The sequence below is a fragment of the Rhincodon typus genome, chromosome 47, assembly GCF_021869965.1.
Source record: "Rhincodon typus isolate 14 chromosome 47, sRhiTyp1.1, whole genome shotgun sequence".
Classification (NCBI taxonomy): Eukaryota; Metazoa; Chordata; class Chondrichthyes; order Orectolobiformes; family Rhincodontidae; genus Rhincodon; species Rhincodon typus.
Window position 1 is genome coordinate 6,858,996 of NC_063378.1, and position 20,149 is coordinate 6,879,144.

The following is a 20,149-nucleotide window of genomic DNA, read 5'->3' on the forward strand; positions in this document are numbered from 1 at the left end:
GTGAATCTGTGGAACTCATTGCCACAGAGGGCTGTAGAGGTGAGCTCATTGAATGTATTTTAGACAGATATAGATAGGTTCTTAAGAAGGGTCACTCTGTTTTCTCTTCACAGATGCTGCCAGACCCGCTGAGCTTTTCGAGAAATTTCTGACTTTGTTTTAAAGATTGGTTCTCGATTTGGAAAGCACAAGAACTGCCATAGAGATAAAGCAAGCTTGTAGGGCTGAATGTCTGTGTTTCTGCTCCGATATCTTCGGTTTAAAAGTGACCCCTCCCATTGTCAATTAACACTAACAACATCCGCTCCCACTCCTTATCGATAAGGTACTTGCTCTGTCCAAGCTTTATTCAAAAACACTACGGGCGCCTGTGATTGGTCCGCATCACGCCAATCAGAGTGCAGACCCACTGACCAATCAGGAGCCAGCCTTTGCGTGGCAGAGGGAATTTTAAAGCACACAAGGAGCTGTTCGATTACCGGCTGTCCCTGGGATCCAGCCCTTTGTCCGGGGGTCGGGATCGCAGGATCAAACCCTTCTCCCGGTGATCCAGCCCCGTGTCCTGAGGCCACAATATCACCTCCTTCTTTCCCGGAACCAATCCCGTGTCCGAGGACCGGAGTATCATCCCACAGCCCCGCGCCTGGGGGACGCAGGATCACACACCGCCTTCCCCCCTCCCCGCGGCCCAGCCCCGCGCACCCCCCCCCCCCCCCCCCCCTCCGACTTCCCCGGAATCAGTTCTGGGGACGCAAGATAATCCCCGTCTCCCTGTGATCCAGTCCCGTGTCCGGGGGCCGCATCATCCCCTCGCCCCTCTGGGACTCTTCGGGGAACCCCCATCCCGAATCCGCGATACAGTAAGGGCTGCTTATTCACTCTGTACCCGATCCAGGCTGCGGAAATGGCTGGACAGGAACATCAGGTACCGAGTGAGGATGGACGGTAAAGGGAAGAGTATAGGTGTGTGAGCGGTGACAGGGAATAGGCGAAGGGTGGGAGCGAAGATGATTGGAGTGGGGGGAAAGAACGAGTGTGGGCTCGGGGACGTAGGCTCGGAGAGGGAGGTCGGAGAGGGGGAGGACAGGGGGAAGTGGGAGAGGACAGGGGCAAGTGGGAAGGGGTGGGAGAACGATGTGAAGAGGGGAGGGGGAACGGCAGACGCACGGAGGAGGAACAAAGATGAATCTGCTGTAAAGGAAAAGGGCTAACTATGTTTTCTTGTTGCAGGGACACAGCTCACAGAAACTACTCCTTCAGCTGCTGCTGCTGCTAAATATTGTTGCTGCTGTTCCAGGTAAGTGCTGTGACTGCTGGAAGTGACGTGCTGAAAGGAAGATACTTAATGTCTTCGGGTTAACCCCAGGATGTGCACAGTGGCATCTGAACACTGGCTGGGGGAGGGTGCACACTGTCTCTGCCTCTTTCAGACCTTCAGGTGCTGCGTTACCCTGAGCTGAAAGGAAGTCACTTAATGTGTTAAGATTAACCCCTGGGATGTGAACAGAGGCATCTAGGCGCTGAATAACACTAGGTGTCACTGGGATGGGAGACTGGGGTCCAGTGGGATTGGGATGGGGTACTGAACATTGGGATCAGGTCTCTGAGAAATTCTAGGCATTAAACAGAATTGGAAATTGGTGCCGTGTGGGGGAGTGGTGTCATCGGACTGGGGATTGGGCTTTGAATCCTGGGATGGGGCAAAGTCTGGCTGTATTGAGGGAATATTAGAACAAGAGTGGGCCATTCAGCCCCTTGAGCCTGTTCCACCTTTCAATGAGATCATGACTGAACTGTGGCCAAACTCCGTTTAACTGCCTTTGGCCCATATCTCCTGTATTTGCGCTTAATAAAAATTAATCTCAGATTTAAAATTAACAACTGATCCAGCATCCACTGCCCTTTAGTGTAAGAGAGTTTCAAACGTTTGTCACACATAGAAGTGCTTCCTGATATCTCTACTGAATGGTCTGGTCCTAATAGTCAGACTATGCCCCCTAGTTTTAGAATCTCCAACCAGTGGTAATAGTTTACCTTTATCAACCCAATCTTTTCCTGGTCATATCTTGAAGATTTCGATCAGATCACCTCTTACCCTTCCAAATTCTGGAGAAAAGAAAAGTATATTCTCTCCCCGTAACTTGAACCTGAAGTTCAGGTATCAGTCATGTAAGCCTGCAATTTGCACTCTCTCCAAGACCAACACATCCTTTCTAAGATGTGGTGCCCAGATCTGCTCACAATTCACAAAACCAAGGTTATTGAAAAATGCAGTGTAACATGTGTATCCTCATCTGAACCTACACGTTTATTTGGACATCCACTGTATTTGATTTCATACCATCTAGAAAGTACCCTAACGTATCCTTTTAAGTCATAAAGGAGAGAAATAGAATGTGACAAGTTAGTGACAGAGGGAGGTAAGATCCACATTTCAGGTTCAGGAGATGGGTCGTTACCCCTTTAGGTGGAATGTGTTACATTGTCTGTTTTTGAGTATGTCGCTGTTTATCTTAATCCACAGACCAAGTCAGTTAACTGTCGGTAGTCACAACAAAACACAAGTTGCTGAAAAGCTCAGCAGGTCTGGTAACATCTGTGAAGAAAAATTCAGAGTTAACGTTTCGGGTCTGGTGACCCTTCCTTAGAACTGATGGTAGCTGGGAAAATGCTGATTTTTATGAGGTAGGGAGTAAACGATAGGATAAAGCCTGAAGAGAGAGAAGAGCAGTTAGACAGACCAAGGAGTTGATAACGATCTGGCTTGGAAGGTGAATAGTTGTTAATGGGGACTGTTAGTGACTAACAATAGGTAATGTGTATGTGATAACATGGCCTGGTGTGTGGGGCAGGGGGCTAGGATATGGGAATTTAGGCCCTAAAATTATTGAACTCAACATGGAGTCTGGGGGGCTGCAGGGTCCCCAAGTGGAAGATGAGGTGTTGTTCTTCCAGCTTGTGTTGAGCTTTGCTGGAACACTGCTGCAAGCCAGAGACAGAGATGTTGTTGGCCAGGGAACATGGTGGTGTGTTAAAGTGGCAGGCAACAGGTAGCTCAAGGTCTTTTTTCCGAGCAGAACGTAGATGTTAGAACATAGAACAGTACGGCACAGTACAGGCCCTTCGGCTCACGATATTGTGCCGAACTTTTACCCTAATCCTAAGGTCTATCTAACCTCCACCCCTACGTTATACTATCATCCATATGGGTATCTAATAGTTGCTTAAATGCCCTTAATGAGGCCAACTCCACTACCTGCTCTGGCAATGCATTCCACACCCCAACCACTCTCTGAGTAAAGAACCTACCTCTGACGTCTCCCCTATATCTACCTCCACTCACTTCAAAACTATGCCCCCTCGTAATAGCTACCTCCACCCGAGGAAAAAGTCTCTGGCTGTCTATTCTATCTATACCTCTGATCATTTTGTACACCTCTATCAAGTCACCTCTCATCCTTCGTCGTTCTAAAGAGAAAAACCCTAGCTCTCTCAACCTTTCCTCATAAGACCTTCCCTCCATTCCAGGCAACATCCTGGTAAATCTCCTCTGCACCTTTTCCAACGCTTCCACATCTTTCCTGTAATGAGGCAACCAGAACTGGACAGAATACTCCAGATGTGGCCAAACCAGGCTTTTGTGTAGCTGGAGCATAACTTCACGGCTCTTGAACTCAATCCCTCTATTAATGAAAGCTAACACGCCTTCTTAACAACTCTATCCACCTGGGTGACAGCTTTCAGGGAACTGTGGACATGAACGCCAAGATCCCTCTGCTCCTCCACACTGCCAAGAATCTTTCCGTTAACCCTGTATTCTGCTTTCAAGTTTTTCCTTCCAAAATGAATCACCTCACACTTTTCAGTGTTAAACTTCATCTGCCACTTCCCAGCCCAGCTCTGCATCCTATCAATGTCCCTTTGTAACCTAGGACAGCCCTCCGCACTGTCCACAACACGGCCCACCTTCGTATCGTCTGCGAACTTGCTAATCCACCCTTCCACTCCTTCATCCAAATCATTTACAAAAATCACAAATAGAAGAGGACCCAGAACAGATCCTTGTGGTACACCACTCGTAACTGAGCACCATGTTGAATATTTTCTGTCCACTACCACCCTTTGTCTTCTAAGGGTCAGCCAATTCTGAATCCAATCTGCCACATTTCCCCCTATCCCATGCCTCCTTACCTTCTGCATGAGCCTATCATGGGGAACCTTATCAAATGCCTTACTTAAATCCACGTATACCACATCCACTGCTCTACCTTCATCCACGTGGTTGGTCACCTATTCAAAGAATTCAATAAGGTTTGTGAGGCATGATCTACCCCTCACAAATGTTCTGCGAAGCAGTCACCCAGTCTGCGCTTCGTTTCCCCAATGTACAGGAGACCACATTGTGAGCAGCGAATGTAGTAGACTACATTGTAGGAAGTGCAGGTGAAGTGTTGCTTTACATGGAAGGTATGTTTGGGCCATTGGATAGTGGGGAGGGAGGAGATAAATGGGCAGGTGTTGCACCTTCACCGGTTGCAGGGGAAGGTGCCATGGGGCTTTGGGGAGGTGGGAGGGGAGGTGTTAAGGTTGAAGGAAGTGTGGACCAGGATGTCCCGGAGGGAACGGTCCCTGCGGAAAGCGGACAAGGTAGGGGAGGGGAATATGTGTCTGGTGGTGGCATCTCGCTGGAGGTGGTGGAAATGGTGTCTGATGATCTTCTGGATGGGGATGCTGGTAGGATGGTAGATGAGGACAAGGGGAACGCTTCGCTGTTATGCGAGAGAAGAGAAGGGGTGAGGGTGGAAGTGAGGGAAATGGGTTGGATCCGGTTGAGGGCCCTGTCGACAACGGTGCTGGAAATTCCTTGGTTGAGGAAGAAGGTGGACGTTTCAGAGGCTCTTGTTGAAGTTGGCCTCATCTGAACATATGTGATGGAGTCGGAGGAACTAAGAGAATGGGATGGAGTCTTTACAGGCAACAGGGTGTGAGGATGCATAGTCCAGGTAGCTGTGGGAGTCAGTGTGTTTACAGTGGATATTGGTGGCCAGTCTATCCCCAGAAATGGAAACAGAGGTGTCGAGGAAGGGAAGGGAGGAGTCAGAGCAATCTGAGTTAGAAGCCTCAGTAGTCATCTGTTCCAGTGTTTAATTTTATTTTAAAATAAATAAGTTCTGAGTACAGTTAATGCTTTTAAAAGCTATGAATTGGACATGTTTTAGCTGTTGCTGGGATTGGAGGGGTTAGACTGTGGGGAGAGGCTGAATAGGCTTTCTTCCCTGGAGCACTGGAGGCTGAGGGGTGACCTTATAGAGGTTTTTAAAATCATGAGGGGCAAGAATAGGGTGAATAGCCAAGACCTTTTCCCAGGATAGGGGAGTCCGAAACTGGAAGGCATAGGGTTAAGATGAGATTTAAAAAGGACCTGAGGAATATCTTTTTTTTTCTTTTTCTTCTATTCATTTGTGGGATGTGGGCATCACTGGCTGGCCAGCATTTCTTGACCATCCTTAGTTTCCCTTGAGAAGGTGCTGGTGAGCTGCCGTCTTGAAGCGCCGCAGTCCTACTGCTGTGGGTTGACCCACAATGCTATTAGGGAGGGAATTCCAGCACTTTGACCCAGTGACAGTGAAAGAACGGTGATACATTTTCCAAGTCAGGATGGTAGGTGACTTGGAGGGTAACTTGGACGTTGTGGTTTTTTCATATGTCTGATGCCCTTGTCCTTCTAGGTGGAAGTGGTCGTGGGTTTGGAAGGTGCTGTCTGAGGATATTTGGTGATTTTCTGCAGTGCATCTTGTGGATAGTACACACTGCTGCTACTGAGAATCGGAGATAGTAGTCCAGATCCGAAACATCAGCTTTCCTGCTCCTCTGATCCTGCCTGACCTGCTGTGTTCATCCAGCTCCACACCTTGCTACTGAGAATCGATGATGGAGGGAGTGAATCCTTGTGGATGTAGTGCCAATCAAGCAGGCTGCTTTTTCCTGGATGGTGTTCAGCTTCTTGAGTGTTGTTGGGGTTGCACTATCCAGACAAGTGGGGTGTATTCCATCACACTCCTGGCTTGTGCCTTGTAGAAGGCAGGCAGGCTTTGAGGAGTCAGGAGGTGAGTTACTCGCTGCAGTATTCCTAGCTTCCGGCCTGCTTTTGTAGCCAGTCTAATGTGGTGAGTCCAGTTGAGTTTCTGGTCAATGATAACACCCAGGATGTTGAAAGTGGGGGTTTCAGTGATGGTAACATCATTGAATGTCAAGGGACGGTGGTTGGTTTGTCTCTTGTTGGTGGTGGTCATAGTCTGGCATTTGTGTGGCGCAAACGTCACATGCCACTTGTCAGCCCAATCCTGGATATTGTCCAGATCTTGTTGCATTTGAACATGGACTGCTTCAGTATCTGAGGAGTCACAAACGGTGCTGAACTTTGTGCAATCATCGGCAAACATCCCCATTTCTGATCTTATGATGGAGGGGAGGTCATTGATGAAGCAGCTGAAGATGGTTGGGCCTGAGGAATTCCTGCAGAGATGTCCTGGAAGCTGAGATGATTGATGTCCAACAACCACGACCATCTTCCTATGTATCAGGTATGACTCCAAACATCGGAGAGTTTGCCTCCTGATACCCACTGATTTCAGTTTTGTCAGGGCTCCTTGATGCCACACTCGGTTGAATGCAGCCTTGATATCAAGGGCTCTCACTGTCACTGTCACCTCACCTCTGGAATTCATCTCTTTTGTCCATGTTTGAACCAAGGCTGTAATGAGATCAGGAGCTGAGTGGCCCTGGCGGAACCCAAACTGGGTGTCACTGAGCAGGTTATTTCTGAGCAGGAGCTGCTTGATAGCACTGTTACTGACACCTTCCATCAATTTACTGATGATTGAGAGTAGACTAATGGGGTGGTAACTGGCCGGGTTGGAATTGTCCTGCTTTTTGTGTACAGGACATACTTAGGCAATTTTCCACATTGTCAGGTAGATACCAGTGTTGTAACTGTACTGGCTTGGCTAGGGGAGTGGCAAGTTCTGGAGCACAAGTCTTCAGTACTATTGCCGGAATGTTGTCAGTAGCCTTTGCACGATCCAGTTTCCAACTGTTTCTTAATGGAGTGAATAAATTGGCTGAAGACTGGTATCTGTAACGCTGGGGACCACTGGACATGTCTGAGATAGATCATCCACTCAGCACTTCTGGTTGAAGATTGCTGCGAATGCTTCAGCCTTATCTTTTGCACTGATGCGCCGGGTTCTTCCATCATTGAGGATGGGGATATTTGTGGAGCTTCCTCCTGCAGTGAGTTGTTTAATTGCCCACCACCATTCACGACTGGATGTGGCAGGATTGCAGAGTTTGGATCTGATCTGGTTGTGGAATTGCTTAGCTCTGTCTATCACTTGCTGCTTTCGCTGTTTGGCGTGCAAGTAGTCCTGTTTGGTGGCTTCACCAGGTTGATACCTCATCTTCAGGTATGCCTGGTGCTGCTCCTGGCATGCCCTCCTGCACTCTCCACTGAACCAGGGTTGATCCCCTGGCTTGATGGTAATGGTTGAGTGGGGGATATGCCGAGCCATGAGGTTACAGATTGTGCTGGAGTACAATTCTGCTGCTGTTGATGGCCCACATGGCCTCATGGATGCCCAGACGCTAGATCTGTGCGAAGTCTGTCTGATTTAGCATGGTGATAGTGCCACATGACTCGATGGAAGTTATTCTCAATGTGAAGGCGGAATTTCGTCTCCACAAGGACTGTGCGATGGTCACTCTTACCGATACTGTCATGGGCAGATGCAACTGCAGCTGGCAGATTAGTAAGGATGAGGTCAAGTATGTTTTCCTCTCTTGTTGTTTTCCCTCTTGTTTTCATGCAGAAGGTGATGCTTGTGTGGAACAAGCTGCCAGAGGAAGTGGTGGAGGCTAGTATAGTTACACCATTTAAAAGGCATCTGGATGGATACATGAATAGGTAAGGTTTAGAGGTATTGGGCCAAATGCTGGCAAATGGGACGAGATCAGCTGAGGATATCTGGTCGGTGCGGATGAGTTGGACCATACGGTCTGCTTCCATGCTGTATAAATGTATGACTCTATGCCTTTACTGGGCATGGTATTGGGATATAATGTAGCAGCAGTGAATAATGGACAAATATTTTCAATCCTTTTCCAGGTGACTCGCCTGTCCCAGTTTCTGGGTTCGTTGGGGAGCAGGTTGTGCTGCCCTGTACCTACAGTGGGAATGTCTCAGTCTCTGATTTACAGATAATATGGGGGACACCCAAATGTGAAAGTTTACACAAGTTTGTCAATGGGAGTGATGATTTGAGAGAACAAGACCCACGGTTCAGAAACAGAACAAACCTGTTCAAAGATCAACTGGAAAAAGGCAACTGGTCAGTTATGATCTCTGACCTCAGGGAGACAGACCAGGACGAGTATGAGTGTCAGATTTACAGCAGGATGGGAGATCGCTTTCGATGGGAGGAAGTTGTTTCCGTCCAACTCTCTGTCACAGGTGAGAGGTTTCTGTTCCAGCTATTAGGTTTAATCTCTGATTTGAAATGGTGCATTCATTGTTGACTAGTCTAGAGTCTCTGAACATTTCTGCAGTTTGTTTCACACACTATACTAAACACATAATGTTTTCTTTAGAGCAAGCTCCTACACCTGGACCGAACACACCTGTACCAGGTAAATCTGTTTCTAAGCTACTGCATGTGTTTTCAGCTCTTACATTTGATCGTGCTGGATAGACAGGCAGTAACATTGGAAAGTTTGAAATGCTGTGATATATCTTACCAAGAATGACTTTGAATGTTAGCGTTGTGGGTCATTGTTACCTTGAACTCATCCTTAAACTCCCTGAAATTGTTATTACTGTTTTTGAGACTCACTTTCCTGTCCCTTAAATACAGAACTCTGAGGATTCCTGCTTCCTACAAGCATTAGTGTCACTGGAATTCTGTGTGGAGTGTTTTGGTATAATTTTAACAGAACTCTCCTGTTGGGAAAACTGATGGGATTGGCATTGATTCTAGTTATAATCAGTGAAGAATAATATTGACGCGGGTGTAAACAGACATGCACAAAGTATGACACAGATGCGTCTGTTTAAAACTAATAACCAGAACTGTCATTATAAATAATGTGTTACCAAGTGTTAACCTTTTCAGACCATGGCTTGAATCCTAATATTTTCATGTTGAGGCACCAGCGACGGTAGAGTTGGAAAGTAAAGAAGGCAAGTCCTGTATCCAGATTCTGCAACCACATAGGCCCTTCTGCCACGTGTCCAAATTTCTGTTGGCTTATTCGGTCACATGTACATCGATGGTGGAAACTCTCAACCATAAGTACACGCCATCCACAGATCCACGGAACAGGAAATAAAGACGCAAGTTACTGATCAGTGCTAATTGTAAATCCAGTGTAACCATGTGAATCTTGCAATGTAATGTACCAGTAGGGAGGTTATATCTATGGATAAATACTTTCAATCTTTTCCAGGTGACTCGCCTGTCCTAGTTTCTGGATTCCTTGGAGAGCAGGTTGTGCTGCCCTGTAACTACAAAGGGAATGTCCCAGTCTCTGATTTACTGGTAATCTGGAGGATACACAAAAGTGTAATTGTTCACAAGTTTGTCAATGGGAATGATGATTTGTCAGAACAAGGTCCACTGTTCAGAAACAGAACAAACCTGTTCAAAGATCAACTGGAACAAGGCGGCTGGTCAGTTCTGATCTCTGACCTCAGGAAGACAGACCAGGACGAGTATCAGTGTCAGATTTACAGGAAGACGTCTGCAGGGTTATATTGGGAGCAAACTGAATGTGTTCATCTCTCTGTAACAGGTGAGAGGTTTCCTCTATTTCAGGAATTCTCTATTTAAGCTCTAATTTTATGGCAATGATATTGCAGGGGTTATGTTACAAGTTGAGTAGTCCAGAGACCTGGACTAATCATCCAGAAACTGGGAGTTCAAATCCCATCATGACACTTTCAGAATTTAAATTTAAATTCAGTTTATTAAATTAAAAGTTGGTCCCAATAAAAGTGACCATGAAGCTGTTGAAACTGGTTCATTCATATCCCTTTTGGGAGGAAACCTGCTATGCTTAGCTGTTCTGGTCTATGTGTGACTCCAGTCCCACATTAACCTGGTGACTTTTGACTGCCCCCTGACTTGTTCAGTCACTTCAATCAAACCACTAGATAGATTGGCATAGAACTGAATGGACGATTGGCTGCAAACTAGGAACTGAGTCTGGACACAACAAAGACATACACCCAGCCTTATCAACATGGCTAAGTACCTACTGCTAATGCTAATTCATTGGGCTGCTGGATTTAATTAAAGGGAGGCTGTTGCTGGTCAGTGTCCAGTTCTCTATTGGAAAGCATGTGTCGATCCCACTGTGGGGCAGTATGCGTGTGCAAGGAGTTTAGGGTGGTCTGGTGTGTGTATGTAATTATGGGTATCTAACCTCCCACATCCCTCCAGGAGTAGAATTCCCAGGGATCTGTTTGTATTGGGAGATAGCAAGAGCTGCAGATGCTGGAGTCATAGCTAACACCGTATGGAGCTGGAAGAACACAGCAGGCCAGGCAGCATCAGAGGAGCAGGAAAGTTGATGTTTCGGGTCGGGACCCTTCTTCAAAAATGGGGAGGAGGAAGGCAGCTCAGAAATAAATAGTGAGGAGAGGTGGGGCTGGGGAAGGTAGGTGGGATGGTGATAGATGAGTGCGAGTAGGGAGTGGTGGGGATTGGTCAGTGGGATGGGAGAGGCAGATAGGTAGGAGAGAAGATGGACAGGTTGTGTCAGGTCAAGGAGGTGGGGATGAGAGGGTAGGTTAGACATGGGATGAGGCCAGGGATGGGGAGATTTTAAAACTGGTGAATTCAATGTTCAGGCCATCGGGCTGTAGACTCCCGAGGCAGAATATGAGGTGCTGCTGCTCCAGTTTGCATGTGGTGTTATTGTGGCACTGGAGGAGGCCCAGGGAGTGGGAGGGTGAGTTAAAATGGTTAGCGACTGGAAGGTATTGTCATTTGTCGCGAACAGAGCGCAGATGGTCTACAAAACTGTCTTCGAGTCTACGCTTGGTCTCACTGATGTAGAGGAGGCCACATCGGGAGCTGCAGATACAGTACACCAGGTTGGACGATGTGCAGTCGAACCCCTGTTTATTATGGAAGGTTTGTGTTGTGCCTTGAAGGGAGGTGAGGGAAGGTGTAGGGACAGGTGCAGCACTTCCTGCTGTTGCAGGGAAAGCTTCTGGGAGTGGTGGGGTGATTGAGGAGTGTGGACTGGACGAGGGAGTCATGGAGAGAATGGTCCCTACGAAATGCAGATAGGAGTGGGGAGGGAATAAATATCTTTGGTTGTGGAGTTGGATTGTCGGTGGCGGAAATAGCAGAGAACGATACATTGGATGCGGGCGTTGGTGGGGTGAAATGTGAGGAAAGGGGGATTCTGTCTATGTATCTGATGCGGGGAGGGGATGTGAGGGCAGAAGTGCAGGAAATTCAAGAGATGCGGTTGAGAGCATTTTCGTTCACCGGCTATGTATAAGTCTGTGCGCCATACCATGACTGCGCCTCCCTATCTGCAGGTTTGATGGTGAAGTTAGGGTTGGAGCGGAGGGAATAGAGGGCTGCACGTTCTGTGAGGGAAGAGGTTGGAGTGAGTGAGAGGGGTGGAGAGGTTGAGGCGATCGATGTCGCGATAGCAGTTGGAATTGAAGAGGTCGAGGGAGGGTAAGAGGCCATGGGGCGGTGTCCATGAGGATGGGCTATGTTGGAGAAGGGATCTGTAGAAGGTGGGTTAGACTCGCAGTTAAAGAAAGAGGTACGGTGGCGGAAAAAGCGTTCAACGTCCAGACGTAAATGGAATTCAATGTGTGGGCACAGGGGAATGAAGGTGAGTCCTTTGGTGAGGACAGACCTTTTGTCCTCAGTGAGGGGGAGGTCTGGGGGGATGGTTAAGAGCCAGCAGGGTTTGGGGCTGGGTCTACTGTATCCGCTGCTCCCGATGTGGCCTCCTCTACATCAGTGAGACCAAGCGTAGACTCGGAGACCATTTTGTAGAGCATCTGCGCTCTGTACACGACAAATGACAACACCTTCCGGTCGGCAGCCATTTTAACTCCCCCACTCACTCCATCTGTGACACGTCCATCCTGGGCCTCCTCCAGTGTCACAATGATGCCACCCACAAACTGGAGGAGCAGCACCTCCTATTCTGCCTCGGGAACCTACAGCCTGATGGCCTAAACGTGAATTTCCTCAGTTTTAAAATCTCCCCACCCTGGCCTCATCCCATGTTCAACCCTCTGTCTCATCCCCTCCTCCTTGACCTGACATAACCTCTCCATCTTCTCTCCCACCTATCTGCCCCTCCCATCCCACTGACCAATCCCCACCACTCCCTACTTGCACTCACCTATCACCATCCCACCCAACTTCCCCAGCCCCACCCCTCCTCTCTCTATTTATTTCTAAGCTCCCTTCCCTCTCCCCATTTCTGAAGAAAGGTCCTGACCCGAAATGTCAACTTTCCTGCTCCTCTGATGCTGCCTGGCCTGCTGTGCTCTTCCAGCTCCATACTATTATCTCTGCTTGCATGGGACTGGTTCTGAAACACTAGGGGCTGAGGGTCTCTGCTGTTAGTTTTGTTCATGTGTCACAGTCTGTTAATGTTCATGTGTCACAGTCTGTTAATGGCTTCATTCTATCTCTAGGTGCTGGAATCTCCACTAGAAGACCTATTGGATTGGGAATCGGAATTAGCTCCTTCCTTTTTATTGTAGTTGGTGTTTGTGTGTCCCAAATGCAACAAAGCTGGTAGGTTCCAGAATGGTTTCATTCGGCAATAATACTGTGAAGACTTGTGCTCCAGAACTTGCCACTCCTCTCGTCAGTAATGTTACAACACTGGCACCTACCTGACAATGCAGAAAATTGCTCAACTAAGTTTTTTTTTATACAAAGTGCCGGACAAATCCAATCTGACTATTACCGTTCCATCAACCTCCAGTCGAATATCAGTATAGTGATGGAAGGTGTCATCAACAGTGCTACCAAGCAGCGCCTGCTCAGCAATAGCCTGCTCAGTGACGCCCAGTTTAGTTTCCGCCAGAGCCACTCAGCTCCTGACCTCATTACAGCCTAGGTTCAAATATGGACAAAAGAAATGAATTCCAGTGGTAAGGTGAAATGACAGCCCTTGACATCAAAGCTGCATTCGACTGAGTGTGGCATCAAGACATCCTAGCAAAACTGGAATCAATGGGAATCCAGGGGCTAACTCTCCATTGGTTGAAGTCATACGTGGCACATAGGAAGACGGTTGTGGTTGTTGGACGTCAGGCGTCTCAACTCCAGGATATCTCTGCCAGAGTTCCTCAGGATAGTGTCCTAGGCCCAACCATCTTCAGCTGCTTCATCAATGACCTTCCCTCTATCATCATAATATCAGAAATGAGGATGTTCGATGATTGCACAATATTCAGTTTCATTCGCAACACCTCAGATACTGAAGCAGCCAATGCTCAAATGCACCAAGACTTAGACAGTTTCCAGGCTTGGGCTGACAAGTGGCAAGTAATGTTTGTGACACACAAATGCCAGACAATGACCATCTCCAATAACAGACAATCTAACACATGTCTCTTCAAGGTTCATCTTCTGCAGAACCAAGTTACTATGTTGTTTCATGTTGTTGAGCACTCTCTATTTCCTGAGCTGTGAGGATGCTTCAATCCAGCCTGTCTTTGAGCAGCATCATCCAGTCACTTCCAGCTTGTCATCCTCTTGCTGCTGAACAGTCACCGTGGATTGGAAAGGAGCAAGTATTATCCCACTGGAGAACCAGAGGATGGGGCATATATTTGGAATTTCAGGAAGTATTTAAGAAGGTGTCACACAATAGGTTGTTGTACAAGATGAGGGCTCGGGGGATTGGGGGTAATATAGCATGGATTGAGGATTGATTAGGAAGAGAGGAGCAAGAGTAGGCCATTCAGCCCCATGAATCTGCTTTGCCATTCTAGATGTTCAGGGATTTCAGACATCATTGCTCACAATTTAATCAAAAGCTAACATGCAGGTGTAGCAAGATGATGGCCAATCGTCTACCTCAACACCATATTCCTCTGATCTCCCCGTATACCTTATGTCTTTAGTCTCTAGAAATCTATCGGTCTCTATTTTAAACTTGCTTTAATGACTGACCTTCCACAGTCTCCAGAAATTCACCATCCTCTGAGTGAGGTTCCTCCTCATTTTGGTCCTAAACGACTTTAATTTTATTGTTTGTCTGTGCCCCACGATTCTAGACCTCAAAGCCAGGGGAACCATCATCCTTTCTGCATAAACTGCCTATCCCTTTTTGGAATTTTGTTAGTTTCTGTGGGATCACCTCTCATTCTTCTAAGGATCAGATAATATTGGCCTAAGCTCCTCAAACTTCTACCTTATTGCCAGTACCACCAGGAATCAGGCTGGTGAACCTCTGCTGCATTTCGTCAATGACAAGTATGCCCTTTGGTAATAGGACCAGAACTGCATGCACTGTTTCAAGTGTGGTCTCACCAGTGTTGTACTCAACGGGAGCAAGATGACTTTTCTCCTGTGCTCAAAACTGCTTTCTATAAAGCCCAGCATACTGTTTGCTTTCTAAATTGCTTGCTGCACCTGTATGTTAGCTTTTGATAAGTTGTGAGCAATGATGTCTGAAGTCCCTGAACATCAACACTTTCTAATTTCTCCCCATTCTATAAATACTCTGCATCTCCATTCCTCCAATCAAAATGATTAACGGACAGAAACCGAGCAGTACTATCTTTGTCAATGGTGCTGTATAGATCTGTTCTAGGGCCTCAATATTCACAGTCTATATCAATTACCTAGATTTTTGCCACATGAATTCGAGGGGCTGAAGGGCCTCTTCTGTACTGTATAATTCTATGGTCAGGGTAATGCATACAATTACGGATGACGCAGTGTTGGATGGGAAAGTAAGCAGTAAGGAGGGCACAGAGACTGCAACTCTGATGTAGGCCTGTTCAATGATTGGGCAATAATGATGGAGATGGAGTACAGTTTTGGAAGTGTGAATGGAAAAGTAGAATTTTTCAAAAGCATGAGGCCAGTAAGTAGCATTCAGAGAGATTTGTACTCCAGTCTAGAAAACTCAAATTTGCAAACATTATGGTCTTGTTCAAGAAAAAGTTGTAACGATAAGCCCAGCAGTTACAAACTAGTCAACACAAGATCAGTGGTAGGGAAGCTACTGGAAATGATTATTCAGGAGAGAATTAGTAGTCGCATTGGAAAAGGTGAGTTAATTGGGAAGATTTCTCAAGGGGAAAGCGTGATTAACTAACTTGGAATTTTTCCTTTGAAGAGGTAGAAGAAAGGGTTGCTGAGGGTAGTGCTGTTGATATGGTGTACATGCTTTACACAATTATCCAAAATTTTAAAATATAATGTGCACTCTACTGATCTTTCTTCTCTAGGAGTTCATGGTCAATACTGACTTTTCTGTGATTTGAAATGATACATTGAATCGGGTTTTGACAGAAGTGACCTGTTCAAGTGAAGCACGGAGCCTTGTGATAGCAGCACCTGAGCATCAGGATGGAGCGGCTGGAGAACAAAACCTTCTGGGGAACAGGGCTGTCCAGCACTAACTGAGTTCCAATGCACTAAGCCTGGATTCCACAGATTCACCAACATCCGGCTGAAGAAATTTCCTCTCATCTCAGATCTACAGGGTCGCCCCTTCACTCTGAGGCCGTGGCCTCAAGTACTTGTTTCTCCTAATTGTGGAAACATCTTTTCCACATCCACTCTAAATGCAACTTGCTGTTATTCAAACCTCCTCCAGCATTTTCAAACCTCTCCCTTGATCCAGGCATCAGAGGATCCAGTGACTGGGAAGACCATCTCAGACTTCCTTGTTTCACTCAATATCCACATCTTTGTGTTCACTGCCTTTCCTGACATACACCCCTCACAGTGAGAGGAGGAACTATTGCAGGGTTCTCTCAAACTGTCTTCTGGCTCGCCCTGTGTTGGTCAGCCCAGGTCCTGTGGAGTGTCCAGTTTTTGCTCATTGCCTTCCCTATAAGCCTCCTCTCCTCTACACTCTGTGCTCCTGTCACCCATTTTCCAGCTGCCGTTGGTCCCCATGATGTTGAGTATCACTTAACGGCTCTGTGCTCCTGAACAGCTCCTTTACACACGTATCCAATGTTCTGAATTCTTTTAATGTAACCTGTAGTCTCGTGGTTTCTCTCTCCTAGGAATTGTGTTCGAAATCGATACTCAGGCAATCGAAATGAAGCATCAAATGATGTCCCCGTGACAAAAGTGACCTGTTCAGGAGGAGCACAGAGCCTTGTGCCAACAGCAGCTGAGCATCAGGATGGAGCGACTGGAGAACAAAACGTTCTGGGGAATAGGGCTGTCCTGAACTGAGTTTCCCCTGCACTGAGCCTGGCTCAGGGAGGGGGAAATCAGTCCAGTGCTGTGGCCTTGTAGCAGGTGTATGATACAGTGCCACACAATAGACTTGAGGAAAGCTATAGGTCATGGAATAAAATGGACTCCAGCAACTTGGATTTGGCTGAGGGATAAAAAATGGAATAATAGTCAAAGTGGATATTTGTCAGGCTGGAGGCACTCTTCCTCAAAGCTTGCTAAGAGGCCAGTACTAAGACCCTTTATTTTCCTGATATATTTCAAAGTTTACAGATGACACGTAACTTGGAAGAATTGTTTGCTGTGAGGACAGTGTAGAACTGCAAAAGGTCATAGACAACTTGGTGGAGTTGACTGATGGGAGGTAGACTTGGTCCAATGTAGAGAAGTATGAGATGTTGCACGTTTGTTCAGAGGAACCTTGAAAGATAATGTAAAATAGAAGGTATAATTCTAAGAGGAGTTGCAGGAGCAGAGGGGCCTGGGTATACATGTTCACAGGTGGCGGACAGATGGAGAGAGCAGTTCGTACAGCATCAGCTTTATTCGCAGGGGCATGGAGTGGGAGACCAAGGATGTGATGTCTAAGACACTTGGACAGAAGGAGGATGATAGGAGATCAAATGGAGGTTTTCAAAATCACCAGTGGGTTTGATAGAAAGGGAGAAAATGTTCCCATTGCAAAAAGGATTGAGAATCAGACAGATTTAAATTGCTTTTCAAAAGAAGCAAATGCAAACTGATTTTTGTTTTCAGAAGTTTTCACTTGGTGAGAGTTAAGGTATGGAATGTGCTGCCTGGCAGTATGCTGAAGAAGTTCCATTGAGGCATTCAAGAAAGTGTTGTGAAGTTGTATAGTGTACTTGTGAATTGGAAGGCAGGAAGTTAGAATTTGTTTAAAGTTTTGGCTAAGATCTGTAGCTCGGGTTGTGGGCGAGATTGGTGACTTGCTCACTGAGCTGGCTCGTTCTTATTCAGACGATGGAGAACCATGCCTCTAGGAATTCCCGTGCGTGTCTGTTTTGCTTGGGCTACTATGGTTACCTTGTCCCAGTTAAAGTGATGGCCTTCATTGTCTGAGTGTGCTGATGATAAGGATAGTTCGTCGTGCCGTTTTGCTGCAGTTGACGTTCACGTATTCTGATGGCTAGTTTCCTTCCTGTCTATGCCACAAACATTACATCGGACAGACAGGAAGGAAACTAGCCATCAGAATACATGAACATCAGCTAGCAGCAAAATGGCACGACGACGTCTCCTCATTATTGGTACACTCAGACAATGAAGGCCATCAGCTTAACTGGGACAAGGTAACCATAGTAGCCTGAGCAAAACATAGACACGCACAGGAATTCCTAGAGGCATGGTTCTCCGCCCATTATGCAATCAATAAACACATAGAATTGGACCCCATATTACAAACCCATACAGATCACAACCGGAAATGACACTACTCACCATAACAATCCAGGCAGTATAAATTCCAAGCAGAGTAGAATAACACCGTTTCATCGGAGGCTCCACTGATGATGTCGCCTAGTACAGTGACGAAACTTCTGAACAAGAACAGGCCAGCTCGGTGAGCAAGTCAACAACCTGAGTTAAAATTTGTTTGCAATTTGTCACCCAGAAGAGGGCAGCAGAGTGGTGACACTGATCGGCTGACATGGGGAAGATTTGCATCAGTGCAGTCACTGCTTCCAGAAGGTGGATTGTGAAGGGGTTGTTGTCAAGTGATAGTTCATCCTAAAATGTTTTGTCAATGTTTCTTCCTTTACTTCTTTCTCACACCACTGTGAGAACCAGAAGCAAGGGAAAGATCCGGACAGCATCCTGGAAAGGTGAGTTAAAGAAAATCTACCTCAGTTATTTGCAGCAGTAAATTTTCTTAAGCAGCTTGTTTAGTGATAGAAATGTCAGTCAGTGGGGTTAAGAGCTGCACTTGTGAGATGTGGGAGATCTGTGATGTTTCCAGTGTCTCGGGTGACTACATCTGCAGGAAGTGCACCCAATTGCAACTCCTCACAGACTGCATGGATAGGTTGGAGCGGCAATTGAATGCAATTAGGAGCATGAGGATGGCAGAAAGCATCACAGACGGTAGTTTTAAAGATGTGGTGACAGCCAAGGTGCAGGCAGATAGATGGGTGACCGCTAGAAGGGGCAGGCACCCATTACAGGAATCTCTTGTGGTTGTCCCTCTCTCTAACAAATATACCATTTTGGATAATGCTGGGGGTGGATGACCTATCAGAGGATAACAGCAGCCAGACTGGGTGCACCATGGCTGGCTCTATTCTTAGAAGGGAAGGACAAAGAGCACTAGAGCAGTAGTTATAGGGGACTCTTACAGTTAGGGGTACAGATAGGCACTTCTGTGGATGTAAAAGAGACTCTAGGATGGTGTGTTGCCTCCCTGGTGCCAGGGTCCAGGATGTCTCTGAAAGTGCAGAAAGCATTCTGAAGGGAAAGGGTGAACAGCCAGAGGTTGTTGTACATGTTGGTACTAACAACATAGGTAGGATGAGGGACAAGGTCCTGCAGCAGCAGTTCAGGGAGTTAGGTAGAAAGTTAAAGAGCAGGACCTCCAAGGTTGTAATCTCAGGATGAATCCCTGTGCCACGTGCCAGTGAGGCTAGAAATAGGAAGATAGTACAGCTCAACACGTGGCTAAACAGATGATGTAGGAGGGAGGGTTTCAGATATCTGGACCATTGGGATCTCTTCCAGGGCAGGTGGGACCTGTACAAGAAGGAGGGATTGCATCTAAACTGGAGGGGCATAAATATTCTGGTTTGCTGGTGTCACTCGGGAGGATTTAAACTAGCTTGGCAGGGAGGTGGGAACCAAATCAAAGGTGAATTGACTGAAAGGGAACGAGAGAACACAGCCAATACGACTCAGAGGAAGAGCAGGCAGAGTGTGGTTGCTGATCAATCTGGTGAACTGAAGTGCATCTGTTTCAATGCCAGAAGTGTAACCGATAAGGCAGGTGAATTTAGAGCTTGGATTAGAACTTGGAACTATGATGTTGTTGCTATTACAGAGATTTGGTTAAGGGAGGGACAAGATTGGCAGCTTAACGTTCCAGGATACAGATGTTTCAGGTGGGATAGAGGGGATGTAAAAGGGGTGGAGGAGTTGCACGACTTGTTCAGGAGATTATCACAGCTGTACTGCGGGAGGACACCTCGGATGGCTCATACAACAAGGCAATATGGGTAGATCTCAGGAACGGGAAGGGTGCAGTCACAATGTTTGGGGTTTACTATAGGCCTCCCAACAGCCAGCGGGAAATGTAGGCAGATTTTGGCAAGATGTAAAAGTAGCAGGGTTGTTGTCATGGATGATTTTGACTTCCCATATATTGGCCGGCACTCATTTAGTCCTTGGGCACGGATAGGGCAGAGTCTAAGGGGCATTCAGGAGGGCTTCTTGAAACAGGTATGTAGATACTCCAACTAGGAAACGGGCAGTACTGGTCCTAGTATTGGGAAATGAGCCTGGCCAGGTGGTCAGTGCCCCAGGTGGGGATCAGCTCGGGAATTGTGATCATAATTCAGTAAGCTTTAAGGACTGATGGATAAAGATAAGTGTAGTTGTCAGGTGAAGCTGCTAAATTGGGGAAAGGCTAATTACAACAATATTAGGCAGGAACTGAAGAATGT

The 20,149-nt window shown here is 46.8% G+C and overlaps 1 protein-coding gene across 1 annotated transcript; it reads left to right on the top strand.

Moving 5' to 3' along the window:
* The first annotated feature begins 904 nt into the window (after positions 1–904).
* On the top strand, positions 905–16,478 carry LOC109933023 (CD276 antigen homolog). The gene is made up of 7 exons (XM_048620584.1): positions 905–925; positions 1,231–1,297; positions 8,165–8,509; positions 8,647–8,685; positions 9,502–9,846; positions 12,737–12,839; positions 16,304–16,478. The coding sequence occupies exons 1-7, from the start codon at positions 905–907 to the stop codon at positions 16,476–16,478; spliced, it is 1,095 nt and encodes a 364-aa protein (XP_048476541.1).
* Positions 16,479–20,149: the final 3,671 nt, after the last annotated feature.